This window comes from Pongo pygmaeus, chromosome 5 (assembly GCF_028885625.2).
Source record: "Pongo pygmaeus isolate AG05252 chromosome 5, NHGRI_mPonPyg2-v2.0_pri, whole genome shotgun sequence".
Taxonomy (NCBI): Eukaryota; Metazoa; Chordata; class Mammalia; order Primates; family Hominidae; genus Pongo; species Pongo pygmaeus.
In genome coordinates, this window is record NC_072378.2 from 74,833,178 (window position 1) to 74,851,174 (window position 17,997).

At 37.0% G+C, this 17,997-nt stretch overlaps 1 protein-coding gene and 1 long non-coding RNA gene across 4 annotated transcripts in view; one reads left to right on the forward strand and one right to left on the reverse strand.

The window, feature by feature from the left end:
* FILIP1 (filamin A interacting protein 1) overlaps positions 1-17,997 on the reverse strand; it is a 239,185-nt gene that overhangs the window by 115,893 nt on the left and 105,295 nt on the right. For all 3 annotated transcript variants that reach the window (XM_054493105.2, XM_054493103.2, XM_054493104.2), the window contains one exon: positions 2,412-2,693. In XM_054493105.2, coding sequence (XP_054349080.2) covers positions 2,412-2,693 — 282 coding nt within the window. The remainder of the gene's footprint in view (positions 1-2,411; positions 2,694-17,997) is intronic.
* Positions 1-17,997, forward strand: part of LOC129039384 (uncharacterized) — a 73,954-nt gene that overhangs the window by 29,086 nt on the left and 26,871 nt on the right. The window contains exon 4 of the long non-coding RNA XR_008503317.1: positions 2,836-2,912. This is a non-coding gene — a long non-coding RNA (uncharacterized LOC129039384). The remainder of the gene's footprint in view (positions 1-2,835; positions 2,913-17,997) is intronic.

Consider the following 17,997-nt stretch of genomic DNA (forward strand, 5'->3'; position numbering starts at 1 on the left):
GCTGAAGTTGCTTATCAGCTTAAGGAGTTTTTGGGCTGAGATAATGGGGTTTTCTAAATATACAGTCATGTTATCTGCACACAGAGATAATTTGACTTCCTCTCTTCCTATTTGATACCCTTTATTTCTTTCTCTTGCCTGATTGCCCTGGCCAGAATTTCCAATACTATCTTGAATAGGAGTGGTGAGAGAGGGCATCCTTGTCTTGGCCGGTTTTCAAAGGGAATGCTTCCAGCTTTTGCCCATTCAGTATGATGGCTGATAACTTCTACATTTTTACCAGTCCACTCACATTTGCTAATGTTAACTCCCTCCCACTCTTAGCTACAACACCTCCCATATGACAATGCTACTAGAAGACAAGTGTCTACTACTACAAGAATACATATCTATAGTTCTAAATATAGGAGCTTTCTCATTTTAAACAAATCTAACATAGCTAAATCTGCATTTACAAGGACGTATGTTTATATATATGGACTTGTAAATGTGTGTGTGCATATATATATGGAATAGATTATCTGCTTTGCAAATGAATTCACCAGGGAATTCCTTAAAATAGCAGGTCCTTCATTATCCTTCTCTTCACTGCCTCCCACATAAATGATGTCTTGCACTTTTTATTTATTGATAGCTGCTCAAGAATATATCTATTGTGTAATGTAGGTATATTGTATTTATAAAGATTAATGGAAAGCAAAATGCATTTCTTTGGAGCCGTCTGACTAATTTCTTTAATATTTCAGAAGTATGAGTTTATATTTGCATATCTAGGATCTGAAACCTTATCTAGCACCACTATGAACATAAAAACCACATTAATCTTAAATACTTTCCAGAGTTCACCATGATGTAACAGCATTATGCAGAAATTAGAGTCTGCAAGAGCCATGGGCTTCCCAAGAGCCTTTATGGATGGAGAAAAGTGAGCTAATGTGTTGTTTTGTGAAGGTTTCTAAGGCAAAAATTGTACCTTTCACTCAGGTCAATAGCTTTCCGCTGGGGGCAGCTTAAAAGGTAAAGTAATTCTGCCTCTGTACACAACCAATGTTAATAGACAAAAACACTAACCACATTTCTGGGAGTGGTGAAGCTATTTTTAGTAACAGTGGCTGCTCTAGAAAATTTTATCTTTTGCTGTGAAATGAAAATGTGATTTTTCTCAGTCTGTAAATGGTAAGCTCAATCATGTTTGTTTGTTTAAACTTGAGTTTTGTATGTTGTTTGTTTTTCTTTACCCCAGGGATTTCCTTATCTGTATGCACACACAGATGATAACAGGAACAGAGTGACCCACCCTAGTTTAGAGTAGGTTGCCAATTACCTCACTAAAGCTAACAGCACCCATAAGCCAACAAGGATTTTATTTCATGCAATTGTTAAAGTAATTACTTTTGCACCAACCTAATAGTGTTCCTTCAAAGGCTCATGCAAGCCAAGAAACTAATAAAACAAAAATGAAAACAGTAGCTCCACTCTTTAAGTCATCTTCTCCAGAAGAAAAAAAAAAAAAAAAAGTATTGCTCCTCTACTTCCAGAAATATAATTGTTCAGGGCTCAGAAACTCAGAAGAATCCTGACGTCCTGCCTGCCTCCTGGGTCCCTAGAAACAAAGACTTAATGGGAGGGAGGGACCTGGCTCATGGCAACTAAATAAGATTGGTGGGGGTGGGCAGAGGAAAGAGCACAGGACGAAGAATCAGGAAGCCTGAGATGAGATCTGGACAAACCTTCAATCTTTCTGGGCCTCAGATTCTTCATTTATAAAATACAGATGATACCCACATTTTTATTGTGATCATAAGAGACAGTAGATGTGAAAATGCTTAGGAAACTATTAGGTTCTTCATAATGAATGCAATGCTCTGCTTATTTGTTTGCATCTCAATTCCTATGATGTTGTAGAATATTGAGGCTGAAAGTTAAAAAAAGAGAGAAAAGACTGGGCAATAAGGCTGGTTTCAACAAACCCTTATTTGCCTCTATCTCATTCTCTCTTTCACTCTACCTCTTAGAAAAAAGCAAAATTAGCAAGTGACCTGAACTCCCCATTTTAATAATCGCTGCATTTCTACATTTTTCAGTCACAGTCAATGTCTAAATTAGATAACCTAATTGATTACCTACTGACCGAAAGGATCTGTATTAAATCACCACCAAAATCATATAATGAAGAAATTTTCTGCTTCTAGAGAAGTTTGAAGTTGAAATCAGCACTTTTTCATTTAGCATTCATTCAACAAATATTTATTTAGTGCAAACTTGTGCCAGGCACTAGGGATTTAGAAATAAGGGAAACATTCTCCTTCCCCATGAAGTTCATTATTCAGAGAGGAGAACAGATTTACATTCTCTTATTTTATAACTTAGAAACCAAAGACACAATAATAGTTGGGAAAGTTTGACTCTACCTGCAACTCCCCTTCCATTATACTGAGTAGTTGGATGAGGTCTTCTTTGGATAACTCCAGGGATTTCTTAGTCTTTCGTTCACTTTCTCCAGATGTTTTTAGGTGTCGTTTGACAGTTCCTGAGGCCATGACATCATCCTCCTTCCTACTTGATTTCTTCTTCTTTTTTGCATCTTCTGAGAGACTTTTTTCACCAGCATTGCCGATGATGGAGGGCTTGGGACAGGAGATATGCCCATCAGATGCACTGTCACCACCTTGGTTTCGAGATCTCATTCCCACCTACAACACGTACATTAAAAAAAGATAAGATGTTCTTTACCACCATCAAAATTATTTTTGCCTAAATACTTAGAAACTTATAGCAGCTTTACCACATCACCAATAAAGAAAAATCAAACTAATATGTCATTAAAATTTTCAGGAAACCCCTTTGATGGTCTTCAGAAAAAATGAAAGTAAGATTTTAACCTGACAAACCCCTCAAGCCAAATGATCAAGGTCAATATCAATAGTGCTAAGTCATATTGCTGTTACACAGCCCCCAAAATAATATATCAATATTGGTTCATTAATTGTAACAAATGTACTTATACTAACGGAGATGTCAATTATAGAGGAAACTGGGTGTAGGGCATATGCGCATTAGCTTTGTAATAATGTTATGAAACTAAAACTGTTCTGAAATAAAATTAAAATCAATAAAAACTGTTCTAAAATAAAATAAAAATAAATAAAAACTGTTCTAAGATAAAATAAAAAGTTTATTTATTTATCAGAAAAATCAAACCTGAAACCCTGCCAGGAACCAGTTGGATGTCACAGTGGGAAAAAAAAAAAAAGCCCACCTAGGGTGGGGGCTTAAAATGGACAGAGGAAAAGGGAAAAGCAAAGGGAAGAGGAGGGTGGTGTCATTTTTAGTGACATGCGATTCTATTTTCCCATAGCCTCTATTTTAAAATCAGGTCTTTTAATGTCATTTACAGTAATAAGGGCACAAAGAATTGGGAGAAAATGAATCAATTTCAAAATCAAAACTTAAAACAATATTGTGAGGTAAAATAAGGAAAAAAGACAAAGCAGCAGCTAAGATATTAAATTGTCCCATGAGAAGCACATTCAAGTCATTCCATGAGGAATGCTTTACAGTTTCTCTGTCAGTCTCTGAGCAAAAGAATTCTACCAACAGGTATGTTACAAACAAACACACCGAACTCACAGGCTAGGTCTCAAAGTGCTGTGAAGAGAACGCTAATATCCTGGGGGGTGTATTTCAAATTTTGCCTAAACCCTTAAATATAGTAGATTAGCTCATGGGCTTATTTAAAAACTCACAGTATAAATAGCCCTTAAAATGAACAGCTAAGCAAAAAGATTTTCATCATTCATTCCAGATAAAATATAGGGACTTTGTTATATGAAAGTAAATTTCCTTTATGAACCCAACCATACTTAAGATTAACTACGGAAAGATTTTTAAAAAACATTAGGTTTGTAACACAAAAATTAACACAGTGTGATGTTTCCTTTCAGGTAGTGAATATCCAATTCTTCCAATGAATCTTGAAATCTACATTAATGCTGTTTTTTTAAAAATTGAACTCGTAAGCAAATGGACCCTTTTATGTGTATGTGAACTTTCTACAGCACCCCAGCTTTTAACAATATAAACCAAAGGAATATTTCTTGATGCTAGCACCCTGTTTTCTGGTTCACTCAATGATTAGTTCCCAATTTTAGAGTATCTTTTGGGTTTCCCTAGTCAACAAAGAATAGAAGTTTCTTTGTAATGGAAACCAGAGCACTTTGGAACAAACCTACTGTATTTTATTGCAGCTTATTTGTGGGCAGAATGGGCTGACTAAAGCCTCAATCCAAAAAAAAAAAAAAAGAAGTGATGAATAAAGAGTTTCAAATTTAACTCATGACCTGTTATAGCTCACAGTTAAGACACATGGACTTCCCAAACTGAATTGTGATTCTGTACGACTTCATACCACGTGTGAATTCCTTTTATCTGAAATAATTTTCTCTATAAGATCTTAAAGCTCTTTGAGATGACATATCAAATATTGATTTGACAACTTTAATTTAAATCATTAAATCATGAGTTAATAGAAATCCTAGACAATAGTTCCCAAAGCACAGGAAGTGCTTAATCTTACACAGTATTTAAATCTGATTGTATTATGTTACATGCATTTACTCAATCACAATTATATCTGCAAACATACAGAAAATAATCTGTTAGTATCAATTTTATATTAGTTCTTTCTAAAAATTTCAGTCTGAAATTAATATTTTAAAATAAAGTTTATTATAGTATTATATTAATGGCTTTTACACAAAAAATTCCACCCATTTTAGAATTATGTAATTATTTTATATCATTATTCAGGTTGAAAGATTTAGTCTCCTATTCCTTTCCACATTAATTCACTTTGGCTGATGGAAAATCTCATGTGGTAGACCCATGATGTTAATTTTGTCTTAAGAAATATTTTTCTTTTCTGATATTGAAATTTCACATTAATTACTTTTCCTTTGGCATGAATATAAAGATTTTTAGTCCTTTCTTGGTTAGATAAATGAGGTCTTCTATCTTCACAATGAAGTCAGCAATCAGCACCTGTTCTATCTCAGGAATACAAAAGTACTCAGCAATAACAAATGAATCAAGAATGTTTTAGCAAGGAGTTAGCATCTATGAGGAAGATAAACATAATTTCTCAATAGAATAACTAAGTCTGTAATAAATAATGTACACTTTAAAATGCTTTATTCTATTTTGGAGGGGGAAAACATCCAAGCAATAATGGACTTGCATGTGTCACATTTAGTGACATTTATACTCTTCATATTTTTAATAGCTCTCACTTATGCTTCGTAAGTGTTACACAGTATAGGAAGCATTTTTCATACAGCACCTTGTTTAATATTTACATCAACCCTGTGAAGTAAGTGCTATTTCTCTCAGGTTTATAGATGATGCTACTAAGGTTTAAAGAAATTAAATATCTTTTCCTGTATCACACAGCTACTCCTAGTGGATAGAAAAACTAGAATTTGAACTCAGGTTGGACACTAAATACTAACCCACTATACAGCTTTCCTTACAGCTTTCCTCTAAGTTCTTAAACATATGCTAATTGGAAGAGGGGCTATCCCTGATAAATCAGGGGATCAAGAAAAAGTCAGAGGCCAGGCGCGGTGTCTCACGCCTATAATCCCAGCACTTTAGGAGGCCAAGGCGGGTGGATCACCTAAGGTCAGGAGATCAAGACCAGCCTGGCCAAGATGGAAAAACCCCATCTCTACTAAAAATACAAAAATTAGCTGGGCATGGTGGCGTGCGCCTGTAATCTCAGCTACTAGGGAGACTGACACAGGAGAATCACTTGAACCTGGGAGGCAGAGGTTGTAGTGAGCCGAGATTGTGCCACTGCACTCCAGCCTGGGCGACAGAGCAAGACTCCGTCTCAAAAAAAGAGAAAAAGCTATAAATGCTAAGATGTTTTCTCACTTCACATAACAAAATTTGAGAAATCCATATATATGTCTTCCTCCACAGACACCCTTGCAACACTCACATAACATTTGTAATATGTTTTCTGAAATAATTAACCTTCTGCAGAACTTCTGAGATGATGAATCATTCAAAAGTCTTCCTGAGAAGCAATCTGGTCAATTATTAAGGGTACAGTTATGAAAACAGGATGTAAAGTCTGAACAGGGACAATTACAGACTTATTGTGTTAAAAGCCCTGGAGCTGAACAATAGTAAACACTTCATCAGTGTTGGCCAAATCCTGTCTATTGTGCTTACAAGGGTAGCAGGCAGGTAACAGAAAAGGCATCCACAACTCCTTAGGCTTCCTATAGTTGATTGCATGGCTGCAAATTTAAGGCGTGTAGATAACATTTTCTGAAAGAAGCCAAGAATGCCTTCGAATTATCCCAGTGTATATCCTTTAAAAAAAAGTTCTCCCCAAGAAAAATATATAAATAGACTGAAGATTCAAATCAGGTTTTATAACCCTTTTTAAAAAATCAGTGTTAACCGGAGCACAGATGCTTCTTTTTGATAAGCAAATTATCTTAACATAGTTCATAAAATATACTTACTTTTCCTTTCATAGTAGTCAACAATAATTTATATGGAATTTGCTAACTAGAGTGTGAAGAAAAGAAAGATCAAATGTTATTCTGAACCTCCCTCTTTTATCTATGGTCCTCTCTCCTTTTCATCTGCGCCCCCCCCCCACCCCCTGCAGCCTCCCATTAATTGGGCAATGCCAGAGCATACTGTCAGATGAAAAATATCACAGGAATCAGCAAATGTAAAGCCTTTTAGTCATTTATGCTGAACTAACAAGTATTTCTAGAGCATTTGAACAAGAAAAGAAAAAAAAGGAAACAAAAAATGTCTACAGAAATTCTAGTTCCCAGACTTCCTTAGCTCTTACAAATCTTGACCTTGAATTTTCTCCCTAGCACTCTCACCTTTGCTCTTGCTCCTTTCCAGATTTGTGTTTTCCTGTTATGATTCAACATTGGTCAAAATACTCCCCATCCCACCACCAACAAAAACTTCTTTTCTGTATAAATTAGGTTTTGGCATCTTTGCTATGCTTCTCAGGTATCCAACCCCTGTCTGTTCCTGGTTTTATTTTATCTATATATATTTTCAAGAACCTACCTAGTGCATAGAATGAGATGCCATAATAATTTTATATATTTAATTTCTATTTTAAAATTACTTTATAGAATTATGAGGAAAAATTATCATAGTAAAAAAGGAAAGCACATAATTACAGAAAAGCCGAGATTTTACAAGGTGGCCTGGCAAAAGGCCTGCTACAAGTGGAGCTTCCAGAACATTACCACAGAACTGTCCTGACTCTTTCTCTTACACATAAATGACAATACCCAAAGCACCCAAAACTCAAAAAGAAAACATCTGTTCTAGTTTTATGTCATCAGTGAATTTTCAAATGCAAAAGACCAATTAAATCAACTAGTTTATTCCCTATCAATGCCAGATTACTTCCTGTGTGCGTTATCTTATTGGTTAAATCTGCGTATAAATATCCCAGCTCATGAAATGTTCAAACATTTCTCATGAGGTTATCACATATTCTATAGCATATATTGCTCAGAAATGTTCTCAAGTTTGCCTATAAATTTTCCTTTCTTGTCTTCATCCTATTTATGCAACAAGCCATGTTAAATATTTGTTTTACTTCTCATTACCTACATTTATTAAATCCTAAAAAATAACTAAGGTTTTTACTTAAAGTATTTTTTATCCTATTAGGGTAGATCTATTCAGACAAATTGAAAATGTCTGTAAGTAATTTCACAAAATGTTAGAATTCAGAGAAAAGGATTCTCTTGGAGTCACTGCAGTGATGTTGTCATCAAAAGGCCAAGGAAAATATCATACTGTGGCAAATAGAAAAATATTATTCTACTCCAGCTTAAAACTATGGTGAAATATTTTATGACGTTCTGTTTAATATCCTTCAAGAACAATACCAGGAGGCCCAGAAAAATTTCCAGAAAAAAAAAAGACAAAAAATAACAAGAGAATAGATCAGGGAACTGCCATGAAATAAGAAATCTTTTAAAATTAGCATGGAGTCTAAAAGAATGTACAATTTGAGTTTTAAACTTTGAATGGTAATAGATGGTAACCCTTCTTACCAACATTTTAATTAAAATCCCCAAATTGATGGACTCTTCTATCATAATGTGTCCTGTAGCTGTCCTTTACTTTCCATTCCACTAGCCATGACCCTACTATTCAAGATCCTCCACTTTCCCTAAAATTGTATTTCCAGTCTTACCTTTCAATGCCTCCCATACATTTATCATGTTTGTTTAGTCACTGATTACAAATTATGTCTGGTATATTTTATTTTTATATCTTCACTCATGAATTTCTTTCTTAAAATGGCCTATTCTTCCCTTGTACTCTTCAGGCCTCGTCTGACTATTCCAACATGTGCCATTTCTCCTTCCTGGGTAATTTTGTACACTTGCTTGTTCTCTATATTAATTACTTGGTGCTTTTCACACTTGCTTATATTATTGTTATTGCCCCAAACATAATCTCTTTAAGGACATTTAATAAGACTTCTTCAAATCATTGAAATACCAATTGATAGACACCATTTGATGGTTTGAATTTATAACATTTTACATATTAGAATATAGGTTTATAGAACTCATTGCTTCCAATTAAAGTAACTGGATAAAATATAATTAGAAAGAAAGAAATATTTAGATACACTTGTTGTTAACAGATGCCAAAAGCAATTAGCAATATTTGGAGAGATTTCTAACACTAAAATAATAAAATTTTCATGATAGTAACGTGCACTTTGGGATAAACATGGTGAATTAAAACTTGCATTTATTTCCACTCTCTCCTGAAACACACTAAAATAAAAATAAAAAAAAAGATGACAGAGAAAATAGGAGTGTAAATGACAGCAGATGAGGATGACAGATGTCAACACAATTTTGGAGGATGGACGGTGGATAGATGAGTGGGAACGTACTTGGGCACCTAAATGCTGGCACTATAGAAAGTAAAAGAGATGCGAATTGTTTGAATTTTCCCAATTACTCTAAAGCTAGGGATGTATCAGCTCCACAGGGCAACAGGATAACCAGGACACAGGTCCCAGATCCTTAAGTCACGGTATATATTTAGGAAATACTCATGAGACTTGAGTCCTGGGTGGTTACCGCAAGATTCAACCGGATCCCTCCAACTTGAGGCTGGAACTTTTTGTACTATCCTTGTCACTGAGCCTGAAACATCAGCACCCTTCCTCGCTACTCCTCCTCACTGTCCCTCCACAACATCTCTCTTCCCTACTTCAGCTCATACTGACTTCTTCCTCTGCTAAACTCCTATAGCACATCTAGTTTGTACCACCCATTTAGGGCTTAATAATACTGTTTAGCGTGGTTCTTGAATGGCTCCTGGTATTAGTCTTGTTGACTCATCTAGAATGCAAACAACTTTGCATAAGAATAGTGTTTCTATTTTATCTTCCTAAAATAACTAGCATGCTAGCCCCTCTACTCCTACAACTGAGGAAATTGAGGCTCAGAGTCACACAGCTGATCAATGGAATAGTTGGAACCAGGACTTATGTCTCATGAGTATTTCCTAAACACATCCCATGACTTCAGGATCTGTGATCTTGCAGCGTGGGTATTACACTTCACTTATTTATACTCACTTCCAGTATCTATAACAGGGTTTTTAACTTTTTTCTTTTTTACTTCAATCACAGAAAAAGGCTACTTTCAATTATATAAAAGAGAAAAGCATTTAACTATCTAGTAATATACTGTTATATACAGTGGTGATGACATAATGACATAATTTTTTCTGGCATTTTCAACATCAGTGATTCATCCTTGAACCTCAAGTACATGTTAAAATATTTTTATATTTATAATTCTTTATTATTATAATTCTGATGTCACTGTCACTACCAGACATAGCATGTAATATATAATCATTGATTAAATAAAAAGAGTAAGACCCTCACATTTAAGTGATTATGAAAGTTCTTTTGTTTTCTGGTAAATTTTACCTTTACTTTTTCTACTTGATTACTATAATTTTTTTCAGACATTTCAGTAGTACCATCTGGCCTCTGAAGAAAAGGGAATGTCACCATTTAGTTTAATTAAAGTTTCTAAACATCTGGAAAATTACCAGACTCCTAGTTAGCCAGGACTAGAATTTCTTCCTGTATTTCATCAGGCTCAGAACTGAATAAGAATCAGCCATTTTCCTGCCACTAACAAAACAAGCCTATTGGTAGCCAGAAAGACAAGTACCTTAGACATTATCTCAGCAGTCTATATTTGCTGAATTATTCTTAAATATTACCTTTGTTTGCAATAATAATAGCTGACATTAACTGAAGAGCTTATGATGCACTGAGCAGTGGCTTAACCACCTGATAGACACTGATGCAAAAGTAACTGCAGTTTTTGCATTGTTGAAATTTGCCATTTGATATTGGAATACATTCTTGAATAAATGGTTTTATGTTATACATCATTTTAATGTACATTTCTTGCTTTTTTGTTAATCAATTATTACTTGTTATTTATTTTATATTTATTTTGGACTATGGAAATGATGTTACAAAAAGCAAATTTGAGGGATTTTCTTATTCAAGTTCAAAATGGGTAGTAAAGCAACGGAGACAACTGGCAGCATCAACAACACATTTGTTCCAGGAATTGCTAAGAAACATACAGTGCAGTGGTAGTTCAGTACGTTTTGCAAAGGAGACAAGAGCCTTGAAGAAAAGGAGCACAGTGGCTGGCCATCAGTTGACAATGACCAATTGAGAGCAATTATCAAAGCTGATTCTTTTACAACTACATGAGAAGTTGCTGAAGAACTCAACGACTACCATTCTATGTTGTACAGCATTTGAAGCAAATTGGAAAGGTGAAAAAGCTTGATAAGTGGGTGCCTCCTGAGCTGAGCAAAAATTTAAAAATTTGTCATTTTGAAGTGCTGTCTTCTCTTATTCTACACAATAGCTTTGAACCATTTCTCTATTCTACACAATAACATTGAACCATTTCTCGACCTGATTGTGATGCGCAATGAAAGGTGGATTTTATACGACAACCGGTGAAGGCCAGCTCAGTGGTTGGACTGAGAAGAAGCTCCAAAGCACTTCCCAAAGCCAAACTTGCACCAAAAAAAGGTCACGGTCACTGTTTGGTGGTTTGCTGCCTGGCTGAGCTACTACAGCTTTCTGAATCCCAGCGATACCATTACATCTGAGAAATATGCTCAGCAAATCGATGAGATGCACTGAAAACTGTAATGCCTGCAGCTGGCCTTGGTCAAGAGAAAGGGCCCAGTTATTCACAACAACGACGGACCACACATTGCACAACCAACTCTTCAAAAGTTGAACAAATTGGGCTATGAAGTTTTGCCTCATCCGCCATATTCACCTGACCTCTTGCCAACCTACTACTACTCCTTCAAGCATCTTGACAACTTTTTGCTGGGAAAACACTTCCACAACCAGCAGGATCCAGAAAATGCTTTCCAAGAGTTCATTGAATCCTGAAGCATGGATTTTTATGCCACAGGATTAAACAAACTTATTTCTCATTGGCAAAAATGTATTGATTGTAATAATTCCTATTTTGATTAATAAAGACGTGTTCGAGCTTAGTTTTAATGATTTAAAATTCATGGTCTGAAACCACTATTACTTTTGCACCAATAATTTCCTGACACACTGATAACAGCCTGATAAAGCAAGTACTATAATTATACTTCTTATAAGGAAAATGAGGCTTAGAGAGTTGTAGCCATTTGCCCAAACAATATGGCCAGCACCCGGGAAAGCCTGAGCTAGAACACAGGTCTGTTTGGATTCTCCATGTGCAAGAAGTCTAAATGGAAGCTTTAGCCATCACATCAAGACTACTGCAATACAAATGCATTTATAGTCACCTTGTCATGGGCTGAAATAAGTTTAGTCACAGGGCATAGCATTCCCCAAGAAGTCTCAAACAATAATAAATGATAAAGAATCCCACTATTCCAATAAAATTTTTTCTTTATTTGTGCAATAACTCTTTCTTCTAAGACCACATTCTCTTTCCCCACTTCTTCCTCACACTGCCTTTCTACTCCTCAATACTTGAGGTTTTCAAAGGAGCTGAAGTGTAACTTTACCCTCACAGTCTTGACTTTCAACTTCTTGGATTGGAAAAGTCATTAAGACTCCAGAAACAGAAACATTTTATGACAACTGGATGAGTAGAACTGTTTTTTTAAAGTAACTGAATTTAAAAAATTCTAGTCTGTGGATTAATTATTCTATTAAACCAACTGTACGAAATTTCCTGATAAAAAAATGTTTGTCTTTATATAGCAAATATTCTCAACTTTATTGCATTTTCCAGAAATGTGAGGCAAATCCCAATTGATGGTCAATGTTCATAAGACAAGTTAACCTCTATGGGGTGAAAGACATGCTGTGATTTGGATGATATCATTGCTTTATGCTGACAAAGAAAAAAAATTAAATACAGCACAGATCACCCCATCTGTGTGCTGCTTATGACTTCATGTGTTCTAATCGCCTGTACACACATCAACTGTATTCAGGTATCCTTTAAATGCCTTTACTTTCAAATCCCTAGAGCCTTTCATAACATAAAAAATAACAAAATCAGTTGTAATGTATGAAGTCAAGTTGTGTCTTTTTTGAACTCCTCCCAACTTCTGTCTCTTCTAATTGGCCCTGAGATCCCTTGTCTTAGATTAGATCAAAGCATATAGAGCCTAAATTGAAAACAGACATAGCTACTACATAAACCAATAAAGGAGAAATGTAAAAATTATTCCTATTAAAACACATCCTGTGAATGCAACTGAAACCACATGATTGTCAAAGATGTTTATTTGATGTTTAAAGATGTTTATCACTCTGAATACTGTCAAGCAATCAGCATAAACTTAGTTGCTATGTGAATGCAAAGGCTGACAAGAGCCATAAAGTTGAAGAGCTTTGTGATGAACTAATTAAGGTGCACTAGAAATTTATTTTATCTAAAATGTCATGCCACAATGCAGAAGTTTCAGACTCAGCGTGGGCAGGAAGTATATAAGAAAATGAGTCATCACCTTTTGGAATAATTTTTTTCAAACACATAATGGCCCTTAGACTCCTATCTTCTCTACCCTCCAGCCACCCTACCTCAGCACACACCCAGCTCCACACTGGCCTTAAGGTGTCTCATCACCTCATACATCAACATCCTTAGTATTTGTTTCCTTAACATGCTGAATCCTCCTAGAGATGTTTGCCATTAACCCCAAGGAATCAAAGGAGCTGCATCCCTAACCCCACACACGTATTCTGTAATGCTGGACAAGTCACTTAACTCTCCAACCCACAGTGTCCTCATCTGTAAAATGAGGACAATAAAGTATTAGATGTACTACCTACAGTGTATGTATGTGAAATCACAATGCCTGTTCTACTCTCCATATGTATGTGAAAATATTTACTAGAAATATTAAGGCAAGAAGCATTAACCAATGGTAGATTAACTATTGGAGTCATCAAATACCTCTCAATATCCTCATATAGGTAGCACCGGGGACAAAACTACTTTACTTTCAACTGTGAGCATCTAGCACAGGGGTTGGCAAACGTTTTCTTTAAGAGGCAGACATTAAATATTTTAGGCTTTGCAGACCATATGGTCTCTGTTGCATCTACTCAACTGTATTATTGTAGCACAAAAGCAGCAACAAACAATACATACATGAATGGGTGTCGCTGGAGTTGACTCTTAGTTCTTAGTTTGCCAACCCTGATCAAGACTATGTGACAAAAATGATGAGTGTATTTAAACTGGGAGAAATAGAAATGGTTTCTGCCACTCCTCATTCTGTCCTCTGGTTTACAGTAATTAGAAAATGACTGAAAATAAGAGAGAAGAAAAAAATGCCACTTCTTCTCTTCCAGATAAACTGAAAGAGGACATGAACATAAAAGGGTTCTCCCACAAAGTTTGAGGAATCTAAGGTGGAAGAACCTGACATTCTGTTTCATGGGTAAAAATTGAGAGTAGGATTCCGCTGACATTAGCCATGCCATGGGATATGCAGACAGGAAATACAGTCCTAGCTATATGTGACTGTAGAAAGGAGGTGATAGCGATGAATGCCCACTAAATATATAGAGGAGATACAGAAGTGGCCATGTGTCCAGCAAAAGTGGAAGGTAGCTTAGAGAGGCAGCTGACATGCTAACAGGAGAGTCACCAAGGCAGACGGCTTCAAGCAGATCACCCAAACTGGGGCTGAAATGGAAGGCACAGCTACACTCGAAGGACTCTGCAGCCTTTGTATGAATTATGGTGGGATTCCAAGATAGCAGTAGAGATAGGGGCATTTTACAAGAAAGAACCATGGGCACTACTTCAACAGAGGCCAAGCTGAGAGACAACAACAGAGGATACAGGCAGGATGGGCTTCACAGGCATGTGACCCACTACAGTTACACAGGGCCCTGCACTCAGTTTAATGCTCTGCTGCAGCTATCTTGAAATTCTTATTTTTGAACAAGCAGCCCCACGTTTTCATTTTGCACGGGACCCTCCAAATTATGTAACCAGTCCTGATGGCAGCAGGGAAACCAGTCTAAACTAGATACTGCATGTGCTTCCCCCATTACTTCTACCAGACTACCATGCTAGCAAACTTCCTTCCCACTCCCCAACACTGATGTTCAGTGTTTGTGTGATACCCCAAGATATAGAAGAGGAGAGCTTGGGAGAAGGCAAAGGAAAGACGATAATGGAATTTTGATTTGGTCTAGGATTGACTTATACACGAATGTAATAACAACAAAATAATCACCAGATAAAATTTTACTGGAAAATATATAGATTAAGTTCTCTACCTCTGGCAAGGATTACAAGGAAGGAGTATAGGATAGGTAAGTAAAGAGCAAAGTTGAATTCAGTCATAAAAAATCAATTATTAGACTTGTGCCCCCTGAGTTTTACGTGTGTCTGAACTTTGAAATATAATACTGGTTACAGTTTTATAAACTATAAAGTACTATAGGACTTTCAGGCTATGCATGCAAAGAAATTTTCCTTTAAGTCTCATCACTATTCTTCTTTTTCTAACTTTGAAAAAGAAAAGCAAGAAGTAAGACTCATATGGGGCCTGGAGGCAGCCAGAGTTCAGTCTTTCCAACAATGAAATGACTGTACAGTTCCTCTCAGAGGAGGCTGGTGAGGACCTCTCATTAAGAGGGAATGGTACAGGAGTACTCTGCCCCAAAACTATAGATTGCATCTCTCTCTGTCCCTCCTCACCTCCTTACTTTAGACACATTTCTCATTTTCCCTTCTGTGCTCCTCTTCTATGCTTTCCCTAAAATTTTAAAGTGAAATCCCAGTGATATTCTGCTTTTGAAGAGGCCTCTCTATCCCTCACTTCCTTGAAATGTGCCCTAAGCCCAAACATGACCCCCCATATCCTTTTGAACTCTCACTCTTCCAGAATCACAGAATGGTGCTGAGAAATCAAGTTGGTTAAATTTAAATCACATAGCAGCATGACTACTGTATATTCCTCAGTGTCTTTGTTTGTTAACACTAGAGGATCTTTGAAATTAAAATAGAAGTAGCCATTTTTAAAGAGGGTGGGTTGAAGGAAGAGTGAGGAAGGTCTTTCTTTAAATCATATCGCTAGCTTTCTCTTCTTTGTGAAATAAGCCCTGGCAGAGGAAGGGGAAGAAGAACACAGCAGACATTATCTTTTTCCTCCTCTTCCCTCTCAACATACTTAATTCTCAAATCCCCCTTTCTTTGCTAAGCGCCAACCTCCTCGTTTGAGTCTCAGTCCAATATTCTGTTCTTGGAAAGCCAAGCTGAAACCATGGTTCACATATCAGGCATATCTTTGCTCCTAAAACCCGGTGTTGAGGGTGGAGGGGCAGGAGTACCAAGACTATACCAGCCTGCAGGGCTCCAAGAGCATAGTGCAAGTGGAAAACCTCCCTCTAAAAGCCTAGGGCAGTGGTGCTCAAGCTTCAGTGTACCTCAGAATCCCCTGGAGAGCTTGTTAACAGATTATTGGTCACCACCTCCAGAGTTTCTGAATTTGTGAGACTGGGGCAGGGCCTGAGAATTTGCATTTCTCACAAGTTTCCAGGTGATGCTGATGCTGTTAGTCCCAAGACCAAACATGGAGAAACAATGCTCTAGGACAAAGTAGGACTAAGTTAAGTCCAGAAAATTTCAAAGAAGCCCCAGCCCCAGAATATCTACCTATTTCAACCAGCAACTCTGCCTTCTCAAAGTTAAACTAGAAATACTTGCCTTGGTTGGATAAAATTAATATTAGCTGTAATTATTTCCATGAAAGGATTATATGTCACATTATCATTCATTTTCCAGCAGGGTCCCTGCTTGAGAGTTTAGACTTGTGGATTACAAAATGATGCCTGACTGACCAAACCTTCTTTGCAGACATGGTTTCAGTGTGTGTGTGCTTAATGAGACATTTTTGTATCAGATTTCACAAATAATCTGTTTAGATTTTGTTGAAAAAGTCAGAATATTTGGCACCACTTGACCTTTAGTCCTGCATAGCTACATTTAGCTGGAGTTGGGTAGCAGTTTATCCATTTAGATGGAGCATTTACTAGCTAGTTTACCACAATCCTTATTACTCACTATTACCTCTTTAGCACTGAGACTAAGAGTCAATTGCCATGTGTTTATTACCATGTTTGCACTATGTTTTTTTGTTATTGCAGAGAAATTCTTCTCTGTACCTAAGGGGAAAAACAAAAGCTACACCCAGGGAGTTTCATGTTTCAATTTAGAAAAAAAGAGGAAGAATTTTTAGTTCTCAGGGGTTTAATACACAACTACTCTGCCAGCATCACTGTTTATTATCCATCTATCCTCCGAAACCAATTGAGTTTGGGTCCTGTCCAGACAACCCTGGATGGCAAACAGAAATGCAAGGGGGATGGGTGGAAGCAAGAGGCCAACTCTGTTGTGTAGGGTGGTCAAAGAAACCTCCTGGAGAGGAATTGTCCAACAAGAAGAAGCTGTGCTCCATCTACAAGCTTGATCCAAGGTCAATGTTACTTTCCAAGGGGAGAAGGAATGTTGTGCATAGCAGGGAATGGGTTTCTCAGGATGCCTCCACAGGCATGCAGCCAAAGCTGAGGCCCCCTAGCAGGTGTAAATAGAAACAGAAGCACACCAGGAAAGGCTCTGTAAGAACTGGCTATGCAGGAGACAGGAAGCGGATCTGGGGCACTCCTGAATGGTCACTGTTGGAACCAGAAGAGGTAGCAGAGGCATTAACAAATCTTCAAAGGCAGTTCAGGAGCAGAACAGTGTTTGGAAGGCCTAAGGAACATGCCCTGGGGACCACCTCTTAAATTAACCTGGCAGAAAGTGAAGAGAAGGTTCTACAATAGTTCAGGTAGAAATGAAGTCAAGGAAATATGATACTGATCTTTTACTGTTACACCCCAGGCTTTCTCAGCATGAAAACTATGGGTTATATTTCATTTCACAAACTTTTTTTGTGTCCCACGATACTGCATAACAAGCACACCAGCACCATGCTGGATGCAAAGACACACACACAAAAATAAAACATGTTGCTTTCCTCAAGAACGTCATAGTCTAAGAGAGCGGTTGATTTGGTTTGGCTTTGTGCCCCCACCCAAATCTCATCTTAAATTGTAATCCCCAAGTGCTGAGAGAGGGACCTGGTGGGAGGTGATTGGATCATGGGGGCATTTTCCCCCATGCTGTTCTCACATTAGTGAGTGAGTTCTCATGAGATCTGATGGTTTTATAAGGGGCTCTTCCTCCTTCACTTCTCTCTCCTGCTGCCATGTAAGACGTGCCTGCTTCCTCTTCTGCCATGATTGTAAGTTTCCTGAGGCCTCCCCAGACATGCAGAACTGTGAATCAATTAAACCTCTTTTGTTTATAAATTACCCAGTCTCAG